Raw genomic sequence first — 24,656 nt, forward strand, 5'->3', positions numbered from 1 at the left:
GCTACGGACTTATCCTAACTCAGAGGTGTGTGCCAGCCTTCACCTGGGCCTGACTGTGATCTCCCGTAGGCATCACTGCCCCCTTGTGTTTAGGATTTCATGTCAATCACAAATCAACCACGTTGCAGTCCAGATCCTTAAAAAATATCTGTTGGATTTAATTTCTTTTCAAACTACTATGGACTCTCATTTCTTTTCCCAAGTCTGTAAATACAAGCATATGGCAGCCTTTCTCCATATGCTGCAGTCACAACGTGTAATAGATATATGGTTAGTGATGGTGCATTAAAAAATCCTGTCTTCTTATGAATGAGTTGAACCTGTAAATCTCAAGAGAAGTGTCTTTTAAATGTGTGTTTGTGTGTGTGTGTGTGTGTGTGTGTGTGTCCGGTGTGTGTGTGTGTGTGTTTATGTATTAGGGAGGTGTTGTTCATGCTCCCCATGCTTGTAAAAGTCAGAGGACAATATCATGGAGTTATTTCTTTCCTCCCACTATATGGCCTCAGAATTGAGCTTGGATAATGGGTCATGGTGGCTAGTATCTTTGCCTACTGCTCCATCTTATTGACCTAGGCCTGAAATTGAACTTAACCAGTGATCACTGTGTTAAGTGTCATATTCATAACACACTTTCACCTGTTAAAAGCAAAACCAAAATGAAGTCATAGAAAAAATCTTAACAGTATGAGGCGAATATCTTTGTTACTGGAGGAGAAAAATTGAGGGAATTTGAATGGGAAGGAGAATGAGAGTAAATTCCAGTGTGTCCCTGTTTTCTCTCAAAAATATGCATGCTACCTAAAGTGGGCAAGGCCTGAAAGAAGGAAGTTTTGTGTCTCTGAGCTGGAAAGCTGAGAAAGAAGGTCAACGAGGAAAAGCCTTCATTGGTTTCTGACACCCATATGACAGGGGCTGAGCCCTTGTGGCCATCTCACACCCCTATCTCAATGAGGCCTATAAAACTCCTTGAAATCATTTGTACATCACGCCTACTTGTCCATTTGAATATTGAATGAAATTTTTCATTTGAGAATTGTCATGAAGAAAAGTTAATGCCAGCGCGTGTGGGCATGCAATCTTTTAGTTCCAAGGATGTGAGAACTTCATGTCAGTACTTCCTTTTCTCACTGCTGTGACAGAGTACTGACAGATACAAACTAAGGCAGGAAAAGATGATTTCAGCTCCTGGTCTCAGGAGGTTGCAGCCTGCAGTGACAGTGAACGCAGGAAAAAGTGGCTCTGGCCACAGAAGTGAATCATCCCTTCTGCCCTCTTCAGCCAGCCAAGCCCCACCTCCTAAAGCCCTTCAAAATTATTTCACATGAACGTGTGGGGAACATTTCTAAAAAATAGAATGAATGGTTGCAATTTGATTTTTCTACAAACTCACAAACATATGTTAAGAATACACAGTCTGAGGACTGGAGTATGGCTTAGTTTTTAGAGTGATTGATTTACATGTCTAAAGTCCTGGGCTCGACCTTCAGTCCCATAGAAACAAGCCCAGATGGCACACTCCTGTGATCCCAGTACTCAGTAAGTAGAGGAGATTCAGCCTTATCCTCAGCTACTTGTGTAGAAAATTCGATGACAGCCTGGAATGCATGAGAGCCTGTCTCAAAACAAACACAAACAAAACAGAATACACATCATGAAAGGACCCATCTTCATATATGAAATCCAGCACGCCAAGCAATCAAGACGATTACCTCACCTTGGTTCTTCTACTCTGAAGAGTATGGTTGCCTTGGAAAATCCACATGGATTGTGGATTGCACAGAAGTTTGGGAAATTAACATCTGGAAGGGGAGATTTCCATGGAGTTTGAGGGGCAAGCAATGTACAATATATCCCTGTTGTTCTGGACCTTGCTTGGGTGATTTGTCAACAGAACTCTCCCTGCACATACCTGCATGTATCACCATACATGGGTGGTCAGTACAACCTCAGCCGCCAAGCACCACCACTTTAAGCATGAAGGGCAGGGATAAGCCTTGAAGGGGCATGTTTATAGGTGGGAACTCATATGTGTATATACATTATTCATGTGGAGGATGTATAAGTTGACAAGTTATATACAATTTCAGTCTAACTGCAATTTCCTTTTGTCCTAATTTAAAAAAAAAACCATAATGCAGTGAATGTCCTGCTTATAGATCAAATCTCTCTAAAATAATGTAATTATATTGCTCATTCCTGAATTGCCTACATTGGTAGCAATCAGATCTTACAGCGTAGTTGGCCTGTTAGGACATACCAGACTGTCTTCATGTCAAAAGACAGAAGAAGACAGACGTCAGTCAATGCTTTGCATGCTCCCTTGTGAGTGCATGTACCTGGAAATGTTGTTGTGAGATAGTTTCTGGTTTTCTGAGTATGGGGTGGAGATTTAGGTATGATATATAACAGGAGCATCACTAGGGAACTGTTTTACAGCCTTGTAGATGAGCCCAGTGTGAGACCAGAGTTGAGATCCGCTACGTCCAAATGGTGGAAAATGGTGGTAGCCTATAGTTGTTGGCTTCTTACATCTCCAGCTTCAAGCCCTTTGAGAATCTTAAAGGGTCTGTAGTTCTGTGGTCGTGAGAGCTGTCTGGAGAGCTCCAGCAAGCATTTCCCTGCTCTGCTACGTCTTAGACTGGAGGCTCTGCAGAGATCTGCAAGTGCTTTAGAAAAGGGAAAACACGCGTGGCATCAGTGATAAGGGCCTAGCCTCTGCATGGCCTGTGAAAGGCTGGCCTAGAACCACATCATGACATGCACTAAAACCCTGAAGTTGTTTTTTTATAGTCCTCTCATTACTATACTTTCTCCCTCTGGTGTTTATGACATTAAGCCTCTCTATCTGGGAGTAATTGGGGTTATACCCATTATAAATTATAAGGTTATTAAATAATTCCTTAGTGATGCTTGCTATGGTAGCTCAGTACCTCACCTGAAGCAGAAAAGCCATGGCCTCTCAGAAGTACAGCATCTCTATCCCCACCCCAGAGTGGCTTTAGATCAGAGCGTATATAGCTATTTTAACACTGGTTGCCTCCTTCCTTCCTTCCTTCCTTCCTTCCTTCCTTCCTTTCTTCCTTCTTTCCTTCCTTCCTTTAGTATCTGTCATTAATAGTTTACCACAAATACTCAGATTTATGTAAGCCTAACTCTGGACTTAGACTCCATCTACTATTAAAAAGGTGTGTGATATCAACAGATTACGAACATCTCCATAGCAACAAATTCTACTGTTTCCTTCATCCCCATCCTGAAGGTTCAACCTGCAGTTGCCTGGATGTGTAGAAAAGTAGTGAACCTGTGTCTGTGTACACTTATTTTTAAAGACAAACTCTTGGGTGTTAATCACTCAGCAGTAAAATCAGTACTAACACTCTTATGATTATGTGAAGTAGGATTGCCTTAAGAATGTTTGTGTTCATTCCTCTATGGTTAACGTAGGGAGGTTTGTTATTCTGAATGCTGTCTTAACAAGTATAGCAATATAAAGTGCATGCAGTTGCATAGATGAGGAAGCCCTACTTCCTCTCCCTTTTGCCAAGTAGTAGGTGCTCTCCAGAGCCCTCAAGGGTCGATAGACGTTTCATAAAATGTGCACAGTGCCATCTAGTGGTCCATTGTCAGGATTGCATATCCTAAATCATTTCCTGGAATTGAGATCACACCAGTAAACAACCCACAGGTACAACTGTCTGGGCTGAAACAGACTTCCTGCTGACTTCCCACTGAATCCCAATTTAAATTTCTTTTCTCTTCTCTTCTCTTCTTCTTTTTTTTTAGACAGGATTTCTCTGTGTAGCCCTGGCTCTGTCCTGGAACTCACTCTGTAGACCAGGCTGGCCTTGAACTCAGAAATCCGCCTGCCTCTGCCTCCCAAGTGCTAGGAATAAAGGCGTGTGCCACCACTGCCCAGCCCAACTTAAATTTCTTGGTGCACCTACTTAAATGGGAAAAAGACTAGTAGGACTTTTATTTTCAATAATTAGTATGAGGCTGATGAGATGGCTCAGCAGTTTAACAGCATGGGCTGTTCTTCCAGAGGATCCAGGTTCAATGCCCAGGACCCACATGAATGCTCACAACAGACTATTCTTCCAGTCCCAAAGGATCCAATGCCTTCTTCTAACCTCTGTGGGTACCAGGCACACATATGGTACACAGACATACACATAGGCAAAACACTCATAAACACTGAAAACAAACTAGAAAACTGCAGAAGCATTGTGATATGGCAAAAAACTAAGAAGGCATGTGTAGTCACACTGCCAGAGACACACAAACACACTAAAATGGACTGGATTAGGCCTGGCATGGTACCATGAGTCTTCAATCCCAACAGTCCTTGAGATGTGTTGACATTTGAGTCCAGCCTTGTCTACACAGTGAGCGCCAGACCAGTGACAGGAGTTTCTCCACACCTTCATGACCTGTGTTATTTACTTGGTCTCCACCAATAAGCTTTATCTACTCCAGCTTCTTGCTTATCTGTCACCATTTCTTTCTTCCCTAGACTTGAAAATGATATTCTCACACTGGGCATGTTCATATAGCTCTACTCAAAGCCCATATATTCATTCTTGGCACAAATGTTGCTCATGGCTATGGTGTGTCCCCCACTCCAACCTTGTCCATCTGGCTCCACCACAAACTCTGTCATGATCTCACTCTGTGCGTAGGCACTCTGGCCCTTACCATAGACCATACGTTTTACTACCTGTGTGACTGGGTGACACTTGTGTCCTCACCAGATAATTGGTTCCATGAAGTGAGAACCACATTTTTTTTACTGTATAGCTTTCAGCTTTACAGTAGCTTATTAATAATTATAGACCCGGTTTTACATAAATGGTATGTAATTATCCATCCTCACAATGGCTTGACCCACTGCTTTCTTCGTCAGTGCACCGAGGCCTTGGGTGTAAGAAAACACACATTCTAAGCACGTTTATTTTAAATGACTTCAATATGATATCTAGATCTTTTATTTGCCCATAACAATAAGTTATTTTCTGTGACATGCAAAATGTTGTAATGCTAATTAAGACAGAAAAAAGCAGGGCTGGAGAGATGACTCAGAGGTTAGGGGCATTTGCAGCTCTTTTAGAAGACCAGGGTTGGATTTGCAACTCTCACCTGGCAGCTCACAGCCATCTAAACCTAAAGCCTTGTTTTAGGGTTGCTTTCTGGCCATCATGGGAATTGCATGCACGCAGTACACACATACACATAGGCAAAAACACTCATAAGTATGCAATGAAAGCAAGTAACTCTTTTAACAAGAATAAGGTATAAAACCATGTGGGAAAGACACTGGCTCTGAGCTTCCACCCGCTACACTCAGAACTCACACACTTAAACATTGACCTCTGGCCAGTCCAGTCTTTTTACTTAGAAATATTTAACAAGCTGGGCAGTGATGGCACACGCCTTTAATCCCAGCACTTGGGAGGTAGAGACAGGCGAATTTCTGAGTTTGAGGCCAGCCTGGTCTCCAGAGTGGGTTCTAGGACAGCCAGGACTACAGAAGGGAAACCCTATCTCGAAAAAACAAAAAATAAAAAAAATAAAAATAATGAAAACAAGAAATACTTAACAAGAAAATAGAAGCACACGACAATCCTGTACTCATAATAATTTTATTTCTTTCAGCCACAACCTGGATCAACTCAAATGCCCATAGACAAATGAGTCAGTAACCAAACTGATATTTCCATGTAGGATGTTACTCAGCAATAAAAATAAGTGAATTATCAATGCATGCCCAATAATAATAATAATGACTCTTAAAATAGTTATGCTAAGTAGAAGATGAACAAGTGGAATTCCATTTACTTATAAGTCAATAAAATTGTAATGGAAAGCAAGAAAATCAGAGTTGCCTGACTGCATAGAATGGATTACAGGGGCACACAGGAATGCTTTGCATGTTCATTGCTATAGGGGCATCATCGTAATACTTCAGGACAAACAGAGAAGGACTTCCTGAGTATTTCAGGAGAAAGTAACCATGATTATAATTTTTGACCAGGTTGTTCAGTAAGCTTTGACTTGGCTCCTCAGTGGTGTGGCCTTGTCCTTCTGGGCTTCCCTTCCTCCCCCCTCTCTTAGCAACCTCTGTATATACATATATATTTATATGTGTGCATGTAACTGTGTAAATATATGTATCCGATGAACTTATTTTAAATACTCAGCATGGATTCTGACCTCCTTTAGGCACTTAGCACTTAGGTTCTTATCTTCTCATTTCATTCAGTCACTGTGGTCAGTGAAATTTTTAAAGACTGATTGACTTGAATTTGACTACCAACTTTGCTAGTGACTATTCTTACACTGACAGTTAACCACCCAGCTCCTCAGTTTTGCTGCATGTAACATGGGGATAAGGACCATATTTCAAGGATGGTTGTAACCCAGTAAGTGATGATTAATGTTAGTTGTCAAATTGACAAGGTCTAGCCTCACCTAGCAGGTACACCTGGAAACATGTAGATGAAGGAGTTTCTAGTTCTGTTGGTTGAGATGGGAAGGCCACCCTGCTGTGTACAGCATCCCACAGGAGGGGTCCTAGACGGAATAAAATGGACTATGCTTCCTGATTGTGGATGCAATGTGACCAGCTACATGACTTCCCCACATGGACTGAACCCCGAAACTGTTTCTTCCTGAAGTTGTTTCTATTAGGGATTTTGCCACAAAAACAAGAAGAGGACCCATGCACTTGGTATTCAGTAAGTTATTTGTTGCTAAGTGGATGGTCTCCAAGTCCTGGGAACAGACTTCTGCTCATATACAGCCCCAGAGCATCTGGGCACATGTGCAGAGCCTAGATAATCTAGAGTAGTGCCAAGAAGCACACTGCCCTTCCGTGTGCCCTGGGCTCACGTGTTCATTCTGCTTCCATTGTAGTGCACCTGGTGGACATTTGGAACGTCATCGAAGCATTGCGGGAAAATGCTTTGAATAACCTGGACCCAAACATAGAACTCAATGTGGCCCGCCTGGAGGCAGTGCTCTCCACCATTTTCTACCAACTCAACAAGCGGATGCCAACCACTCACCAAATCCACGTGGAACAGTCCATCAGTCTCCTGCTGAACTTCCTGCTCGCAGCCTTTGACCCGTGAGCCCCCTGTGACTGTCAATTACTCTTCTGTGCTTGGGTTCTGTTTTTCTTTTACACTTTTCTTAATTTTCTAGATTCACGATATTTTTTTTTCTTTGTGAGATGTTACGTTCATGAATGAAACTTTAAAGGCTTCTGAGACAACTAGAAAGTAAAGTAATACACAGGTGTGGGCAGACAGTTTATCTTATGAGAAAACCTTGTGTTACAGTGTGGATGGAGGCTCCAGGATGTGTTCTGATGGCTAACACGAAGAGTAACTTGATAAAGCATGAAGAAGGAGAATGGGTTTAAATGGAATCTTTGCAAGTTAGCCTAAGACTGTGGTTTCTGGGGTGTCATAGGAACACACCAGCTGACAGAAAAGAAATTGAAGAGTCTCTCGGCTAGCCTAGAAAAGTAACGATGACTGACCTCACATGGCCTGGTCAGTTGTGGGCCACAGTGAAGCAGTATGCCCCTGTCATGTACCACAGCTGAAATGTGGCCTCATTATCCCATAATTCCCCACTCAGAATCAGAGAACCTTGGAGCTGGCTGACATCTTAAAGAGTGTTCACACAAATCTCATTTCACAGATGAAGGGCCTGAGGCACAAAGAGGTTGTCACTTATCCAGTTCTTTATGGCATATCAGCCAGGGAATGGGAACTTGAGTATTCTGCTAGGGCTCTTTCTGTGGTGTACATGACAGCCACATAACCAGTGAAAATTCCGGACGTTACATGATCAGCCTGCGATTTCAGAGGGCTGTTGCCCTCAGCTCCTAATATGGACATGACATCTCCAATTCAGGTTTTACGGTGTTTTGAATATTAAAAGGGAAATTGCAAAACTGACCTTTATACAATCATATTTTAATTCTAAAGACTGCTTATTCTCCTTGTCTGAGTTCAAAAACCATGTACCACAGAAATGGAGCTGTTCTGCCATGCTCATGACGTTGCCCTGCCCACCAAAGTCACCTGTTGTCACTTTGCTGTCCACTTTGTCATGGAATTGTCCCTGCTCAGTTTGACCAGCATATATTTTTGTCTCTGTGATGAGAAGATTGTGAGAAATTTGCAAGTTAAAACAAATGCTTTTAGAATCAGCTGCCCAAATAGACAGGTTTCTTGCCTTGTGTACATTTTAGGACCAGATGATCTGCTCTGGTCAGACCACTGTAGAAATTGGGACAAACAGTAAGAGAAGGCTGTGGCTTCACATGGCAGGTGATAGAATGGAACTGAGTCATGAAATTTCTGTAACAGAGTCCCCATCTTGGCCCCTTAATAAGAATACAACAGTGTCCAGACTTGTCACTAAAGGTTGAGTAGGACCCATTTGCTGTAAGTGTGTGCTAGCTAACATCCTATTACTAAGCTAAATACCTGACATAAGTAACTTGTAGCACCTTGGTGCTTTGGGGTCTGTGGGTGAGGCAGTATATTATAGGATCTGTTCACCCATGAAGCCCTCATGAAGCAGGGAGAGGGCACCAGAGTCCCATCATCCCCTTTGAAAGCTTACATTCAGTGACATAAATTCCTTCCATTTAGTTCTAGTTTTAAAGACTCCATCACCTCCTAAAAAAGCCATAAGCTGGAAACCAGCCTTTAGTATATGAAGTTAGCAGAGGGCTCTAATCACAACCAAATATAATTGATAGAAAATATTAAAACAAATATGGAGCAGATGCCATATCTTAGTGGTTAAGAGAACTTACTGCTTTTCCAGAGGATCCAGGTTTAGTTCCCAGCACCTACATGGTGGTTCACAACCATCTATAACTCTAGTTCTAAGGAATCCAACACCCTCCATGGGCACCAGGCATGCATGTGGTACACATACAGAAATGCAGACAAGACACTCACAGGCATAAGATACCTTTTAAAAAGGTATTTCTTCCTGAGTCTAAATTATTTCTGGAAATGCAAAGAGTCAAAGTTAAAGCATAGTTTGTACCCAATTCTGTAAATATAGAACCAGGACTAGATTAGTAATAGTGAAGGGACTGTCTTATGAAATACATGGTATTCAACTTATAGGGTTAGAAGCTTCCCATTGGTTATTTTACAAAGCAAAACTGTAAGTGTTCCCTAAATAGCTGCTGATAATACTGCAGAATCATTTCAATGCCACCTGAGTTCTATGTATTTTGTATATATATGTATATATATATGTATATCTTATATATATGCATATATACATGCATATACTTTCTCATTAGGAAAATCTTTTGCTAATAGAAAAGTATATATACATACATCTATATGTATATTTGTGTGTATATGTGTATATATGTACATATATACACACAAACACACACACTGTAGTAAGAATTAATTCACAGAAATATAAAGAAAATACTATCACTGGCTCTTCCTATAGATGAGAAGTTCCTGGATATTTGACTAAGTCCCACTGAAGGAGACTTACAAACACAGAACTGAAACTCTGCTCTGGAAACCTCCATGTTGTCCCTCATCTGGCACAGAATAGCTAAGCAGGAATCTTTACTGCTACCAGGTGTTCCCTCTGACAGCTTTGGGAATTTCAATAGGAAATGCAAGCTAACAGCAAGTTCTGCTTGCTACAAATGTAATGTTAAAGAATAAAATAAATATTCATTTCTATTTCTTATAATAGTAAACTTGTGCCTACCCAAATGAGCTCCAGTGTGGCAACATGATGTCACTTCCTACCGCCCACTACAGAGCTCATGTTTAAAGCAATTCGTTCTATTTTGACAGATAAGAATGAGCCTGATTCTAGTAAAACAAAGATGTGCCATTGCTGTTACACACTAGCTGACATCTCTCAGGAGTTGTTTCTCATTTTGAATGGACGTATTTTTAAATTGGAAAATCCAATATGAAAAAGCAGAGGTGCGTTAAGACCCTGCACTCTAAGGAGGTCACAATGTTAAAAATAGGAAAGACAGTAGAGAGATTACAAGCCGTGTAGAAGGGGAATCTGGATGCAGAGAAATGTATTCATTGCTTTTGGCAGGGACTTCAAATTTATCAGACTCAGCCATTTATACCACAAAATTATCAGTAAAGACCATTTCAGTTGGATGTATTCTAGGAAATCACATCTACCTTCCTAAGCCATAGCACCCCAAGGACAGCATTTCCACCACACCACAAAAATCTGGATCTCAGTTTCCATACAGCCTGCTCCCCACAGACAGCAAACAGCTCTGTAGCCACAAGACACCTCTGTCGAGGTCTTCCTCATGAAAGACACTGCCACCTACAGAGGGGACCTTGGATGTCACACTTGCCTGTTTCACTGGCTTTCCATCTCAAAATGGCTGTTTCCCTGGGAACACCTACAACCAAACTGTAAACAGATCTGTTCTGTGGACATGGTCTCCCTTTCCTAGAGTCTCTAGAGAAATAGATGGACAGTCATGGAAAGAATGGGGAAAGAAGTGGCAAGAGATGGAGACAGAGGCTGTGAGGGAAGAAGACGGAGTCAGAGCTTGAGCCAGGCTTTCCCCCCTTCTCCCTTCTTTCTATGAAACCTCAGGAAGTGGCCTGCCACCTGCCCTCTGCTACCAGGTGCCCTCCCCTGTCACATCATCCTTCAGAATTCACCAGCGAAAGCTAACCAGTTATCACAATCACCTTTTGTCCGCATCCCAATTGGGGAAATCCATTTGAAGAGCATGGGGGAGCTTTACTGCTGATAATGTGTTTTTACATTAGGGTATAGATAGTAACACACAAATATCATAGCAGAAAGTTGTAAGATGAAGATAATTCTTAGATTTCAAAGATATGCAGCCTCTGTGAGGTGGTCACCAGCTCTGGTGCTCTGGGGAGCCCTTTGCCTCTCACAGTCAAGTTGACTGTCATTCGCCAGGCCTTCTGTTCATTGCACAAGAGCATGCTTGACTACTTATCTCCCACAAGATATTACTTCTCCTCATAAACAGCTCCTGAGACCATACACAACACAAGGATCCAAAGACTGGCCTCTCTCAACTATTCCTTAGGTCTTGTTCTGACCATTTCTTTTTCGTTTTTTTCTTTTCATTTCGTTCTTTTTAAAAAAAAAAAAATTAATGTCACTGTTGTCCCTTCCTCCAGAAACTAGCAGATGTTAGCAGTATAAAGTTCATACTCTGTGAAAAATATGTTCCTGACTATTAATATGAATAGTTGTATTGTTTAAAATTCTTCAATGTGCATCTATTTTCTTCCTAGTTCTCTGAGAAATACTACTGGAAACATAATCTTATTAGCTTTCAGTCCAGTCACATCTTTCCCTTTAAGATGTTTTCTCACAAAGATGGTTATATATGATGACAGTGGCCACCATTTTTGTTTTTTAATTTGGTTTGTTGTTGTTTTTCATTTGTTGTTTGTTTTGTTTTGTTTTAGCCAATATCATTTCCATACATATCTGGTTCACTCAAAGTCCTATATGGCAGTGACCAATATTACAGGAAGTAGTGTTCCAAGCTGCATTTCTAGTACTGATCCTCCAATGATAACATAGTTGCATGTGGGTTGATTTTTCTCATCTCTATGACAAAGTACCTGATAGTGACCTAAGGGAAGGACAGGCTTCGTTTGACTCACAGTTTTAGAGACTCCATCCATCATGGCAGATGGGTTCTCACTGTCAGGAACTGCAAGAACACAGATGGTTAGATGTACCAGCCAGGAAGCAGGGTGAGCTCCAGAAGCTAGGCTGACCGTAATCTACAGGCCTGCCTTCTCTTCCTCCTACCCAGCACCACCTCCTATCTATAACCTCTCCAAACAGCACCACCAGCCAACAATCAAATATTCGGACACAGGAACCTGTGGGGAGCATTTCAGAAGCAAACATAAGGGTAACAATGCAATAGTTTATAAAAGCACCTGGTCTTCTCTGTGGGTCAACAATGGTGCTGATTTGGCACTGTTATCAGAATGTTCCCATGGAGGAGGTGATGCTGGGGAGACACACAGAGGCTAAGCAGCTTCAGGTGATGCAGCATCATAGTGGATGGTATGAACAAATAAATAATTAAATACATATGTACATGTATGCATACATACATAGACACATACTATCATTTTACCTTAGGACTTGGTTTAGTCTGTCTTTACATTTTCTATTTCATATTTTCAACATGAGAATTAAGGTGCTTTCCTTCGTCTCAGACTTATTCTGTGTGTTTCGGAATATTAGGATAATGCTCACATGTGTAGTGCAATCTTTCTGGTTATACAGGCAGAGTGTATGGAAAAGAAGTAGGCTAAACTGTTATACATTACAGCATTAGAGTGTGTGTTGCGAGCACAATGTAGGACTGCCTATCATATGATCGTCTTACATAGAGAACACTGAATCCTGGCAGGCTATGCTCTGTGTCACATGCCATACCTTACAGGGTCTGCTACAGAGCCATGAACATGCTGGGCCCCAGGTGCTTTAGAACGAGGACCAGGGCACCCTCAATTTCTGGGCAGTAAAATTATCCTGGAATTCTGCCAAAACCCCTCTGCCTTTTGAATAAAAAAAAAATCTGATATGTAATACAAGTACACTACAAAGTACAGAGCTATTTCTCTATGTCCCAGCAAAACATGTTGTTCAGTCTTAAGACTGCAAGGACATAGACAAGGGAGCACAGAGGAGTGGCATGTACCCAAACATTCCTTGTTTCTTCTGCTATTCCTGTGACAACACCTAGAAGCTAAGGACACCCTAAGTTCACAGTAGCCATCGAGTAATCTCTAGTGATTGCCACTTTATTTTTAATCAAGAAAAGCCTTTTGTTTTAGCTAGAATTCAGTCATTTCCCAAAGAATATTTATAGTAGTAAACTAATTGAATGTTCTCTACATCTCTCATCTTTCATCATACATACTCTAGAAATGGACAGGAGATGGAATTCCAGGGAGTAAGGGGGGCACAATGTTTGGCTTTACCCCAGCTGGAAAGCTCTTGGCAAATCTGCATTGCCCAGAATCAGGAGAGGCATTTCCCTGGTCTTCCACTCCCTTTGCCGCAGTTTCCAGAGCTCAGAGAGATGCCAGGGCCAGTCAGAGGGTTTTGTGTTTGTTCATACGCTGCTACTTCCAATAGACTCAAAACAAATAGAAATAGAAAAACAAATATAGATGCCATCCCTTCCAAATCAAAGGCATTAAGGGGCATAAAATCAATCTATTTTTGACAACAAAATCAATGTCAAACATGTCTGACATTGTAAGTCAGGAGGTTTCTTTTATTATTTATGCATTCACTAATTTAACTTGGATGCTAAGAGCTTTCCATGAGATGTGTGCTATAGTAAGCTGAGGACAGACAAATGACAAGAGGACATGAAATGAGGTGCCATTTATAAAACCTGTACATGAAACAAGCGCTTCCTGATTGAGAACTCCTAAATGAGGGATAAGGTTTCTGCCTATTCAAGAAAGCATCTGTCAGAGTTTAGAGCTCCCACAAGGAGGTGAAAGGTGGCATTGGGATTCTGTGGCTTCAGCCAGGAAACTCCCTTGGCAAGGTGGAGAAAGTGAGCTCTGTGCTGGGGTCAGGTTGGTAGTGCAAGTCTGTGCTGGGGTCAGGTTGGTAGTGCAAGTCTGTCGGGATCTGCTAGTTGTTTTCCTTCTTCTCAAAATCAGATTTCCCTTTCTGTAACCGTTCCTCTAAAAAGAACGTCCTCTAAAAAGACTGTCCTAACTGAAGCCAGTCAGTTAGTAATTAGATAGAGTCATGGAAACCCCTGCTTACTTTTGATTACAAGGAAGTCCACGTTAACAAAATTGATGAGTTTTAATACAGATTCCATAGTTATCCATATATTTTTTCAGACAAGGAGTATATGTACTCTCTTCTTTTCATTGTCTAGGAAAGCTGGCACTCTTCCCAAGAGTGGGGACAAAGTATCAAGGAAAACAAAGGAGCTAAGAAAACATGAATTTATGAGGCAATTTCAGATCGTACCTTTGATAATTTTGTTCAGATTTATCTGATTCTCAGAAATACCTTGTTCGGTATTAAGTACTAAAAGAACACTTTGATAGGCTATTATGAGATCAAGCTGTAACAGAAAAGAACAGTTTGCAAAAGGCAAAAGTCTGGTATAATTGATATAAAATCAGAATCTTTTCCCTTGTGCCTGAAGACAGTGGCAAGAAATGTGAGTAAGCATGCCCTCTCTATATTGAAAAGGAAACTATTACAAGTATAATTCTACTACTTTATTTTAAAAATAAATGTTTCATAAGAAATGACATACTAAATTGCAATTTCTTTTTTGGGCACTCTCTGAACCTTTTACACTAGTGAGGAATCAGTTACACTCAGACTTCAAATTTACAGTGTAAAGCTGGTGTGGTTGTCTCTAACTACTGTCCCTGCAGTCAGATCCAATGTATCTGCCAGGATCTATGCAGCGCTCTCAGGCACAGCCAGCTCTGCTCTCTCCAGAATATTCTTTTAGTCATTCTTAAGAGTAGCAACCTTCACAGCCATGAATATCGACTATGGTTTTTTTTTATGATTCTAGTGATATTAGAATGAATAATTTGTTCCAGATGGTACATAGCTTCAATGAAACACTGCATTCCAAGTAATCCTGATGTGTTTTGTGAATGACATGTTCATTATACTGCATAAGTCAATGATTTGGCAGGCTCTCTGTTAGTATCGGAAGAAATGAAACAATCTAAAGAGAACTCCTACTTTTATAAATGTCAGGGCCATGTGTATATGTTTGTTTGTGTGTGTGTGTGTGTGTGTGTGTTGTGTTGTGTAAGAGTGAGTGTTTGTGTGTGAGAGAGTGTTATGAGTGTGTGTGTTAATGTGAATGTGTGAGAGTGTCTGTGAGTATATGTGAATGAGTGTGTGTGAATGTCTGTGTGAGTGAGTACGTGTGTGTCGTGAGAGAGAGCTTGTATGTATGTATGTATGTGTGTGTATATGTGTGTATGCATGCATGTGTAAGAGTGAAAGTGTGTGTGAGTGTGCATGCATGAGAGTATGTGTGTGTGTGAGTATATGTACGTGAGCATGTGTGAGTATATGAGTGTGTGTATGGGTGTGTAAGTACGTGTGTGAGAGTCAGTGTCTGTATGCATGTGAGTGTGTGAGAGTGTGTGTGTATCAATATATGTGTATATGTGTGTATGTGAGAGAATAAATTATGTCAGTGTGTATGTCAGTGTGTGTAAATCAAAGGTTGACATAAGGCCTTTCCTGTTTCACTCTCCATCTTATTTTTTGTGTGTGTGTGTGTGTTTACTGGCTTTTTAAAAATGTATTTTATGAGAAGTATTTTGATCATATTATTTCCCCTCCCCCAGTTCTTCCCAGATCTTCCCTATGTCTACTTCCCTATCCACCCAAGTTCACATTCTTTCCGCCTCTCAAAAAAAAAAAATCAAAACAAACAAAAATATCAAAACAAAACAAAAGCACACACAAACCATGAATCTGTTTGGTGTTGACCAACTACTCCTGATCACAGGGTCTCTGTCTGAGTTGGTCCACAGAGTGACACTCCATTGGGAGACCTCATTTTCCCTCTCCTAGCAGGTATTGATTACAGTAGCTTCCTTAGAGGTAGAGCTTCTTACTACCCCTTTTCTGTGCTGGGACTTTGTCAGATTTGAACTTGTGTAGATCTCGTACATGCTGTGCTATCACAGCATTTATGAGTTCCTTTGTGCATTTTTCCTGCTGTGTCTGAGAGATGCTGTTTCTTTGCTGTCATCTACCACCCTGGGCTTACAGTCTTCCTGTGTCCACTTTCACACAGCCCTGAAGCATCAGGGGAGGGGTTCGATGAAGCTATTTAATTTAGGAATGAGTGCTCCAAACTCTCCCACTCTATGCACATTGTCCAGTTGTGGTCTCTGTGTTAATTACCATCTACTGCAAGAGGGTCGCACATATATAAAATCATGTCATTAGGAGTCAATTTACTGCTGTGGTTCTTCAACATAGTAATAGTACTAGGTTTTCTCCTGGGACACACAATCTACTCTAGTCTCTGGTTCATGGCCACTTTAGCAATGTTAGGCATGGCTTTCATCTTATGGAGTGGCCCTTTAATCCAATCAGAAGCTGGTTGGTTACTCCCATAAAATTTGTGCCACTATTGTACCAGTGTGCCTTACAGGCAAGGGATGTTGTAGGTCACAGGGTTCCAGGCATGGGCTATTGTATGGCACAGAGTTCCAGGCAGGGACTGTTGTAGGTCACAGGGTTCCAGGCAGCGGCTATTGTAGGGCACAGGATTCCAGGCAGGGGCTATTATTGCAGGGCACAGGGTTCCTGCTTGAGTGACAGATGAATACTTAACATCTTGCATGGCGTGCATAGTAACTTCCAGTACCATAAACACCAGTCAGTAGGGGTAGAGCTTCTAGCTAAGCTCAGGCTCAATGGCATATTCTCACAATATGAATCCCCCTGATCCATGAGAATGGGAGATCTTTCCATCTCCTGGAATCTTCTTCCATTTCTTTCTTTAATATCTTAAAGTTTTTATTATGCTTTAGTCTACCACACCCTTGATTAAAGTTATCCCAAGATATGTTTGAAGCAATTGTGAAAGGCAGTGTTTCCATGATTTCTTTCTCAGTAAGCTCGCCATTTGTATATAAGAAGGTGATTGATTTTGAGTATTGATTTTAAATATGGCAGCTTTGCTGAAAGCGTTTATCAGCTATAGAGGTTTCCAGCTGGACGTTTTAGGGTCTTAGGTATACGAAAACCGAATCATCTGGAAATGAGGATATTGTTCTCCTTCCTTTCCTACTTTTATCCTCTTGGTTCTTTTCAGAGTTCCTATTGCTCAACCTAAGACTTCAAGTAGTCTATGAAATAAGTATGGAGTGAGTGGACACCCTTATCTTGTGGGAATGTTTTCAGTTTCTCTCTGTTTAGGTTGATGTCTGTGGCCTTGCCCTGTATTGCCTTTATTATGCCGACATATACTCCTAATCGCCACAGTTCATTTACCACAAAGGGTTGCTGGATTTTTGTCAAAAGCCTTTTCTGCATCTCATCTAATAAGATGAGATGCTTTTTATCTTCGAGTTTGAGTATATGGTGGATCACATCTATCGATTTATCTATGTTGAATCATCGCTACATCTCTGGGATGAAGCCTACTTGATCATGGTGGATAATCTTTTTGATACGTTTTTTTAATTATGCTTCCAAGCATTTGATTGAGAAATCCTGCATGTGTGTTTCTAAGAACTATTGATCTGTTTTTTGAGACAAGTTCTCTCACTAGATCCTGGAGCTCATTGATTTGGCTAGTGTATTAGTCAGGGCTCTCTAGAGTCACAGAACTTATGGTAGTCTCTATGTAGTAAAGGAATTTATTGATGACTTACAGTCTGTAGTCCAACTCCCAACAATCAACTCCCAATAATGGTCAGCAGCAGCTGTGAATGGAAGTCCGAGGATCCAGCAGTTGCTGAGTCCCACAAGGCAAGCAGGCGAAGTGCCACCACACCTTTAATCCCAGATAACCTTGCTTGAACTCGTAGTTCTTCCAGTCTTAATCTTCTAGGATTCATAGCCACTATGCCACCACACCTTTAATCCCAGATGATCTTAAACTCATAGATCTTTCTATCTTAATCCTCTGGGAATCATAGCCACTATACCTCAAGATCTCCATGCCAAGATTCAGGTCGGAAACTTGTATCTCTCTGCCTCCAGATTAGGGCCAGGTGAGCCTTCTACTTCTGGATTGTAGTTCATTTCAGATATAGTCAAGTTGACAACCAGGAATAACCACTACAGCTAGGCTGGCCAATGATCTGTCTGGCTCTGCTTCTTTGGTGCTGCCATTACAAATACATGCCACCATACCCAGTTTTGATGTAGATGCTGGGGATCCAAACTTAGGTCCTCATCATCAGGCAAGTACTTCCCTGAACCATTGATCCAGCCCCAGCTCCTGTGTTTTGATCTCTTAAAATACTGTCTTTATAAAGCAAATATATCACCACTCAAACAATTGGTTTGTGTTTGAGTGTGAGAGTAGTTGAAAAGAATGTGTTCTTAAAGGTTGTCCCTTGGGGGGGGGGGGTCCTGCTCTTTTCTGCAGGGAAATGAAGGGGGAGTGGATCTGGAAGTAAGGCTGGTAAGAGTGGAGGGAGGGGAAACTGTGGTTGGGATGTAGTATATGAATGAAGAATCTATTTTCAGCAATAAAATAAAATATCAAATTAATAAATAAAAGTTGAACTTGAAAAGAAAGTCCACATGGTTAGCCTAACTTAAAATTTAAAAATTCTCTAAGGAAATAAAATATGAAGCTTCTGAAGTCTGTTTGAATAAATTATAGAGACTGGAATCATGCATAAAATTATTGGATGAAATCCAAAGTCAAAAAGCAGAATCTGTTATGTGAAGCCGTTACTGCCTAGGGTACCTTTCTCTGGCTACCAGCCTATACTCTGAGCAAGTGACATGTACAACAAATAAACTAGAAGATTCTGATGTCTCTTGAAAAACAAAGTGCCACATAGACACTTTATCAGCAGTGCGTGGTGAATCGTATTCACAACCTTTTCTAAAGTGTGTCTGCATTAATGAAGGCAGCCGTGTATCCTACAATGTCTACGGAGCAGGAAATGTCAACAGTATTTAGTAGGAGTGCCCTAAATAACATTTTTTTTCTGTTATCATTAAACAGGGAAGGCCATGGTAAAATCTCAGTATTTGCTGTCAAAATGGCTTTGGCTACATTGTGTGGAGGAAAGATCATGGACAAGTTGAGATGTAAGTTATCCCCTGCTCCCACTCTGCACGTGCGCCTTACATCCTCTCTGGTCCTTGCCATGTCTCCTATCTATCTCTTTCTTCCCTCATTCTGTGACAGCTGTTTCAAATGGAGTCTTCTTTGACCTTTAAATTTTATAATAAAACTATTTCCACATTATATAAATGTTAATGAAATTAAAACTCCCCTCTACTTTTGAATTATCATTATTTATAACTTCCTGAGTACCTCAAACTAGAATATTTCTGATATTGAAGTATTCAATTTTCACTGATTTAAAATGATGTTGGTATTGGGATTTCACCTAGTCATGTACTGTAAATATTATAAGTTTGGCATGGAATGCTGTGTTAGAAAGGTCATAACCAAGGGCACCAATCATCCATGTTGTGAGCCTATGCATGCCGTTTATGCTAAGTTACACTATGGACATGATTTTATTTCTTCAATCCCTAGTTTCCTTCTGTAGCTCAACTGCGGGGTTTTATTAAAGCTGGAGGGTGCTTCCCAGCTCTGTTAGCTGTGGAGTATCTTCCTCCCTTTCTTGTTAGATTATGAATAGTAAAAAAGAAAAGAGGAAAAGAAGGATAAACCTTTGCTCCTTTGGAATCTAACCTGACATACTGGATAACCAGATTAAGGGAAAAGATGGTGAAGCTGAGGTGGCATCAACATCCTTCTCTTCCATAATTTTCTTTCATGGAATAACCAGTGCATCCAGAAGTCAGAGAAGCCCACTCAGCTCCTGGGTCCAGTTAGCATCTCGTTGGTTTTCCTAGGAGACAGAGAAATTAAAAAACTATCTCCTCCATTGTTTGACTGGGAAATAATAAATCAAAAGTTCTGGACATTCTCTTTGCTCTTTAAATGGCTTCAGGATTATCCAGGAGACATTTTCTTCAAGATTAGGCTAAGAGAAGAAGGTTTGACAAAAAGAACTGAACCAGAGGTAACCCAGTGGAACCTGACTGCTACCATCATGTCACAATTGGCCATTTAAGTTGAGGACACCAGAGAAACGTTTCCAGAATTAATATCTTGAAAAGCATCTTCTAACGCTTATTCAATATCATATTCACAGACAAATGGGTGAAAGAGTCCTATATTAGAGTAAGTTTGAACCAAACTGATGAAAGGTAGTTTTCTAAATGTCAGGACTCTCTGAGCCTTTCATAAGACCAGCAAGCCCTCCTCCTAGAAGACCCAGGTTCTTCTGCTCTGCTTTCCTGGAACACAGATGTTGTCATCCTTTGGGGACAGCCATCTTGGCAACCTCCTGTCACTCTGGCCTGGTCAGTTTCATAGCCCATCCTGAGCAGGTCTCTAAAACAAGAACTGGTACAAGAAAAATATGGCAGACATATCATTTATTTTGACATTCTGGCATGAGAAGAGCCCCTCTTCCTTTTAAGGAGGATCAGAGTTGAAAGGAAGGCTAACAAGATAGCAGTGGTGGTCACACACAGGCCTGGAGACCTAAGGTTAGTCCTGGGACTGGGCAAAGTGGAGAAAGAGAACCAGCTCGCAGTGGTGGTCACACACAGGCCTGGAGACCTAAGGTTAATCCTGGGATTGGGCAAAGTGGGGAAAGAGAACCAGCTCGCAGTGGTGGTCATACACAGGCCTGGAGACCTAAGGTTAGTCCTGGGACTGGGCAAAGTGGAGAAAGAGAACCAGCTCACAGTGGTGGTCACACACAGGCCTGGAGACCTAAGGTTAATCCTGGGATTGGGCAAAGTGGAGAAAGAGAACCAGGTCCTAGGAATTATGCTCTGATCTCTACATACACATAAGATATTAGCATAGATACATGCACATGCATGTGCACATGAACACATGCACACTCATTTTTGAAATATGCATCAAATCCATGATTGCTAGGCAAGCAATTAATAGCATGAACACAGTTTAAAAGCTCAAGCCAGTTTCAGTTGTTTGTTTGTTTGTTTGTTTAGGGGTTGGTTGGTTGGTTGGTTGGTTTGCTGAGTCCTTCCCCTGCAACCTCTGAGATCAGAGAAAGCAGTGTAATAGCTACAGTGCTCTCTCCTCATCCTAAACATCATCCTCCCACAAGCCAGGCAAACAAAGCAGGTCACACTCTACTGGCACAGTCAGTCTTCTTCAGTACAGAGAAGGGAGCACCCACAGCAGAAATCCCACTGGAGACCCAAGGTCCTCATGTCACAAGTTCTAATGGAAAGTACATGGTATGGCCACATGCATCTCATTCCTATCTCAAGAGCAGTGGACCTCAATTACCATCTTATGTCCCTAGTTCTCGGGCTGAAGAATCTCTCTGGAGTTAGTAATCCCAGGAAAATAGTTTGAATGGCTTCCAAGTCATTATGTTGAAGGCAGTTTGATCTTGACTATAGTTGGAAGCAATTTGATTTGAAAAAAATCTCTGCAAAATATTAGTACAGAGTGAATATCCTTCATCACCAATATTTCTAGTTTGAATAATAGTTATTGAGTGAATGAGGCAATGCAGCCACATACAGCCACGGCTGTCTCTTGGTAAATGAGATTGGGGGTTTTTAATGAAGTGTTTGTTTCTTTGCTGGTTCTTGTCTTAGTGGGAAAGCAGACAAGTCATGATTTCTTGTGCTACTTTTGTGATAAGAGAAAACTAAAATAAAGTATGGAAAGCTTTTTCAGATTTGGATTTTTTTTGTTTTCACTTCTGTAAAATTGTCTAATGTATTTAAGCCAATATCACAGTCATGCTAGTTTAGCAATATTTCTATTTTTGTGCGTGGGGAGAAAAGATGTTTAGCTTGTTCCAGCTTGTCCCTTTTTATTGTAGAGAACAGAGAAAGAATAACTGGCTGGATTTTTTAAAGCAAAGGGGGAAAAAAACAGAAAAAAATGAAGCAAATTTTATTAAGTGATTATCAGTGCAATAAATGGGGCACTAACTCCATTTTACACCATACTCTCTGCTACTTAGGGCCACCAGCAACCAATATGCATGGTGTTCACCGAGTTGCTCCTGGCAGCACTGTTAGAACAGCCTATGGGGAAAGGGTCCTTTCTGTGAGCGTATGGCACAGCTCCATACACATCAAGTGACCTAATATCCTCCTAGTATCCTGTTTAATCGTTCTCAGCTTGTAATTCACTACTTTCATGGGTTGGAATGGTTGTTTGTCTCTTGAACAGTCCTGTGGGTTGGCTCTTCTTAAGTATGTCCAGTGTATCTGCGTACAAGCACATGTGCATATAGACATAAACTCCCATCCATGTGTGCAAGTATGCTTGGGTACATGTATGATGGAAGCCAGAAGACAACCTTTGTTGTCTTATGGAGGAATTTTGTCTATCTCATTTGAGACAGGATTTCTCATTAGCCTGGAGGTCACTAATTAAACTAGACTGGCTGGCGAGTGAGTTCCGAGGGTCCTCGTGTTTCTGCCTCCTTAGTGCTAAAATTACAAGCATGCTCCACCACCCCCAGCATGTGGACATAATTCTATGGAGTAAATTAAGGTCTCATGCTTACAAGCCAGACACTGAACCGATTCAGCCAACTCTCCAACAAAAAATAGATAGATCTTAAAGAAACTCTAAGTCCAAGACCATAAGCCCGGGATGTCATATTTTGTCTATAGTCTCTAAGTGTTTTGTTTGTTTTTATTGGGTTTAGGGAACTTGTTTGTTTGTTTGCTTGCTTGCTTTGCTTGAGTTCAGAAGACCCACATCACAGCAAACATCTTGCATTCATGAAATTTCTCTCTCCGATTGGGTTGCTCTGCCTTCACTTTAAACTGCCTCCGGGCTTGCTTTAAATCCTCCCTTATGTCCCTTGACATCATCCAGACACAATCTGAACCACAGAGCAGAAGTTTGAAGGCTTTTTATATCTGGTGTCAGCATCGGCTATGCCCTGGTGCCCTGACCCCACTCCCAGGCTCCTCGAAGATCCTTGAGAACACTCTGCTTGCACTGCCTGCCCTTTGCCCTGACCCTGTTTCCTCAAGCTCCTGATTCCCTCCTCTGTGCCGACTGCCCAGTGGTCTTTACACTTTGCCCTGACGAGCTCCTCCCTCTGCATCCGCCCTGCTGTTCCCTTACTCACACAATAGTGTTACGATCTGTGCTGTTCTGTATGGCATCCTTCTGGCTTTTCTCAGTGCATCAAGTCTCCCAAAGGGCAAGAACCACAGCCTGGTTTCCCGTGCATTACTGATTAGGGCAATGCTACCCAATTAGTGTGTGCCAGGTTGATTGCTGCTGAACGAACCAGTGAAGGCAAATTCATGTTATGGTGCTGTAAGAAACGCAAAGGGGCTTATAATATGATTTGGAGCCACAAGACAAACCCCCACAGGGATTTCATATGAATGAATAATGTCAACACCAGAAAGTATACAGCATAGAATTAATCATGAAAATATCTAAAATATACATTTTAGTGTCCCACATGCCAAATGTTATTATGAATGCTGTATATATATTAACTGATTGCATCCTTGAAATAATCTTTCATTATATATATATACACACACATATATATATATGTATATATGCACTAATATACATATATATAATAAGTTATCACCTAAAGCCAAAAACTAAAGTACAAACATAAATTATTTTCATATCAACTTCAGAGTCCCTTCATATTATTTTGATGACCCAAGTAAGCCATCTATCACCACTTACTGATAATCTCTGTGGTCCACACTTACTTTGGCTCTTACTTAGACAGCTTTCCTCAACACAGATAAAGTTCATCTTAGTGTCAAGTGTGTGGCAGGTCACTATGAGTTTTCCTGGTTTTGTTCTAGTTAGAGATTAAATTCATGACTTTTCACTATGCCCGAATAAATTTAAAAAGACAGAAGCCACTATGGGGGGGGGGGGGTGATTTCTTTGAGTTTACAGTTCGGGAAGAACAGTCTGCCACATTGAGGACAGCAGGAGACAGAACAGGATCCTTCATAGCAGTGAGAGCTAGGGGTGGCTTATTCATATGATGTCAAATCAAGAGGCATGAGGAGCCTTTAAGGGAACCAGAGGTGGGATATCCTTTAAGATCCACCCCTAACAGTTTATAACTGCATCATGCTTCCCAGCCCAGAGGTTCCATGACCTATCAATCAATGAAGCATCAATTACAGCATGCCAAGTTTCCAAAGGTGAGCATGGTGGGAGGGAATAATTTGCATTCAAACCAGAACAGAAAGGTTGCCTAAAAGCCCAGGTACTATCAAAGGTGTCCTGGCTTAGAAAATCAGAGCATCAAGGAAATTCAGGGTGACCCTGTTAGAACTATCCTACCTGCCTCAAAGCAAGCAAAATGGCAGCTCCCCTGGAAAAGCTAGTCTGGTTTTCCTAAGTTTTCTTTTCTCTCTGTCCATTGGAATGTTTCAGCTTCTGCATGTAAAATTGATCAACATGTTTTCCTGCTAGCGATGTCTTTTTTTATTTATTTGTTCTTGGCCAGTCTGACTAGAGGTCAGCCAGCAAACAGTGTGGCAAGGGTAGAAGGACAAGACTTTGGCTCAAACTGAATTTCTTTCTTTCTTTCTTTTTTTTTATTAGAATTTCTTTTTTAATTGACATAAAATTACTTGTATTCATTACTTATGATACATTTTGCACATAAATGCATTGTGAAATGGTTAAATCTATCTGGTTAGCATATGCACCATTTTATGCAATATTTTTTTCATGAGAACCATGAATTCATCAACTATATTAACACATATACACATATTTCATTACCTTATCACGCCACTCTGCAATCTCTCTCTCTCTCTCTCTCTCTCTCTCTCTC

The 24,656-nt window shown here is 41.1% G+C and overlaps 1 protein-coding gene across 22 annotated transcripts in view; it reads left to right on the plus strand.

Annotated features, from left to right (window-relative positions):
• The window catches only part of Dtna (dystrobrevin alpha), a 342,328-nt gene that overhangs the window by 246,200 nt on the left and 71,472 nt on the right, over positions 1 to 24,656 (plus strand). For all 22 annotated transcript variants that reach the window (XM_031365098.1, XM_031365100.1, XM_031365094.1 and 19 more), the window contains 2 exons: positions 6,913 to 7,126; positions 18,788 to 18,873. In XM_031365098.1, the coding sequence (XP_031220958.1) occupies positions 6,913 to 7,126; positions 18,788 to 18,873 (300 nt within the window). The remainder of the gene's footprint in view (positions 1 to 6,912; positions 7,127 to 18,787; positions 18,874 to 24,656) is intronic.

Source organism: Mastomys coucha, unplaced genomic scaffold, assembly GCF_008632895.1.
Source record: "Mastomys coucha isolate ucsf_1 unplaced genomic scaffold, UCSF_Mcou_1 pScaffold13, whole genome shotgun sequence".
NCBI classification, from domain to species: Eukaryota; Metazoa; Chordata; class Mammalia; order Rodentia; family Muridae; genus Mastomys; species Mastomys coucha.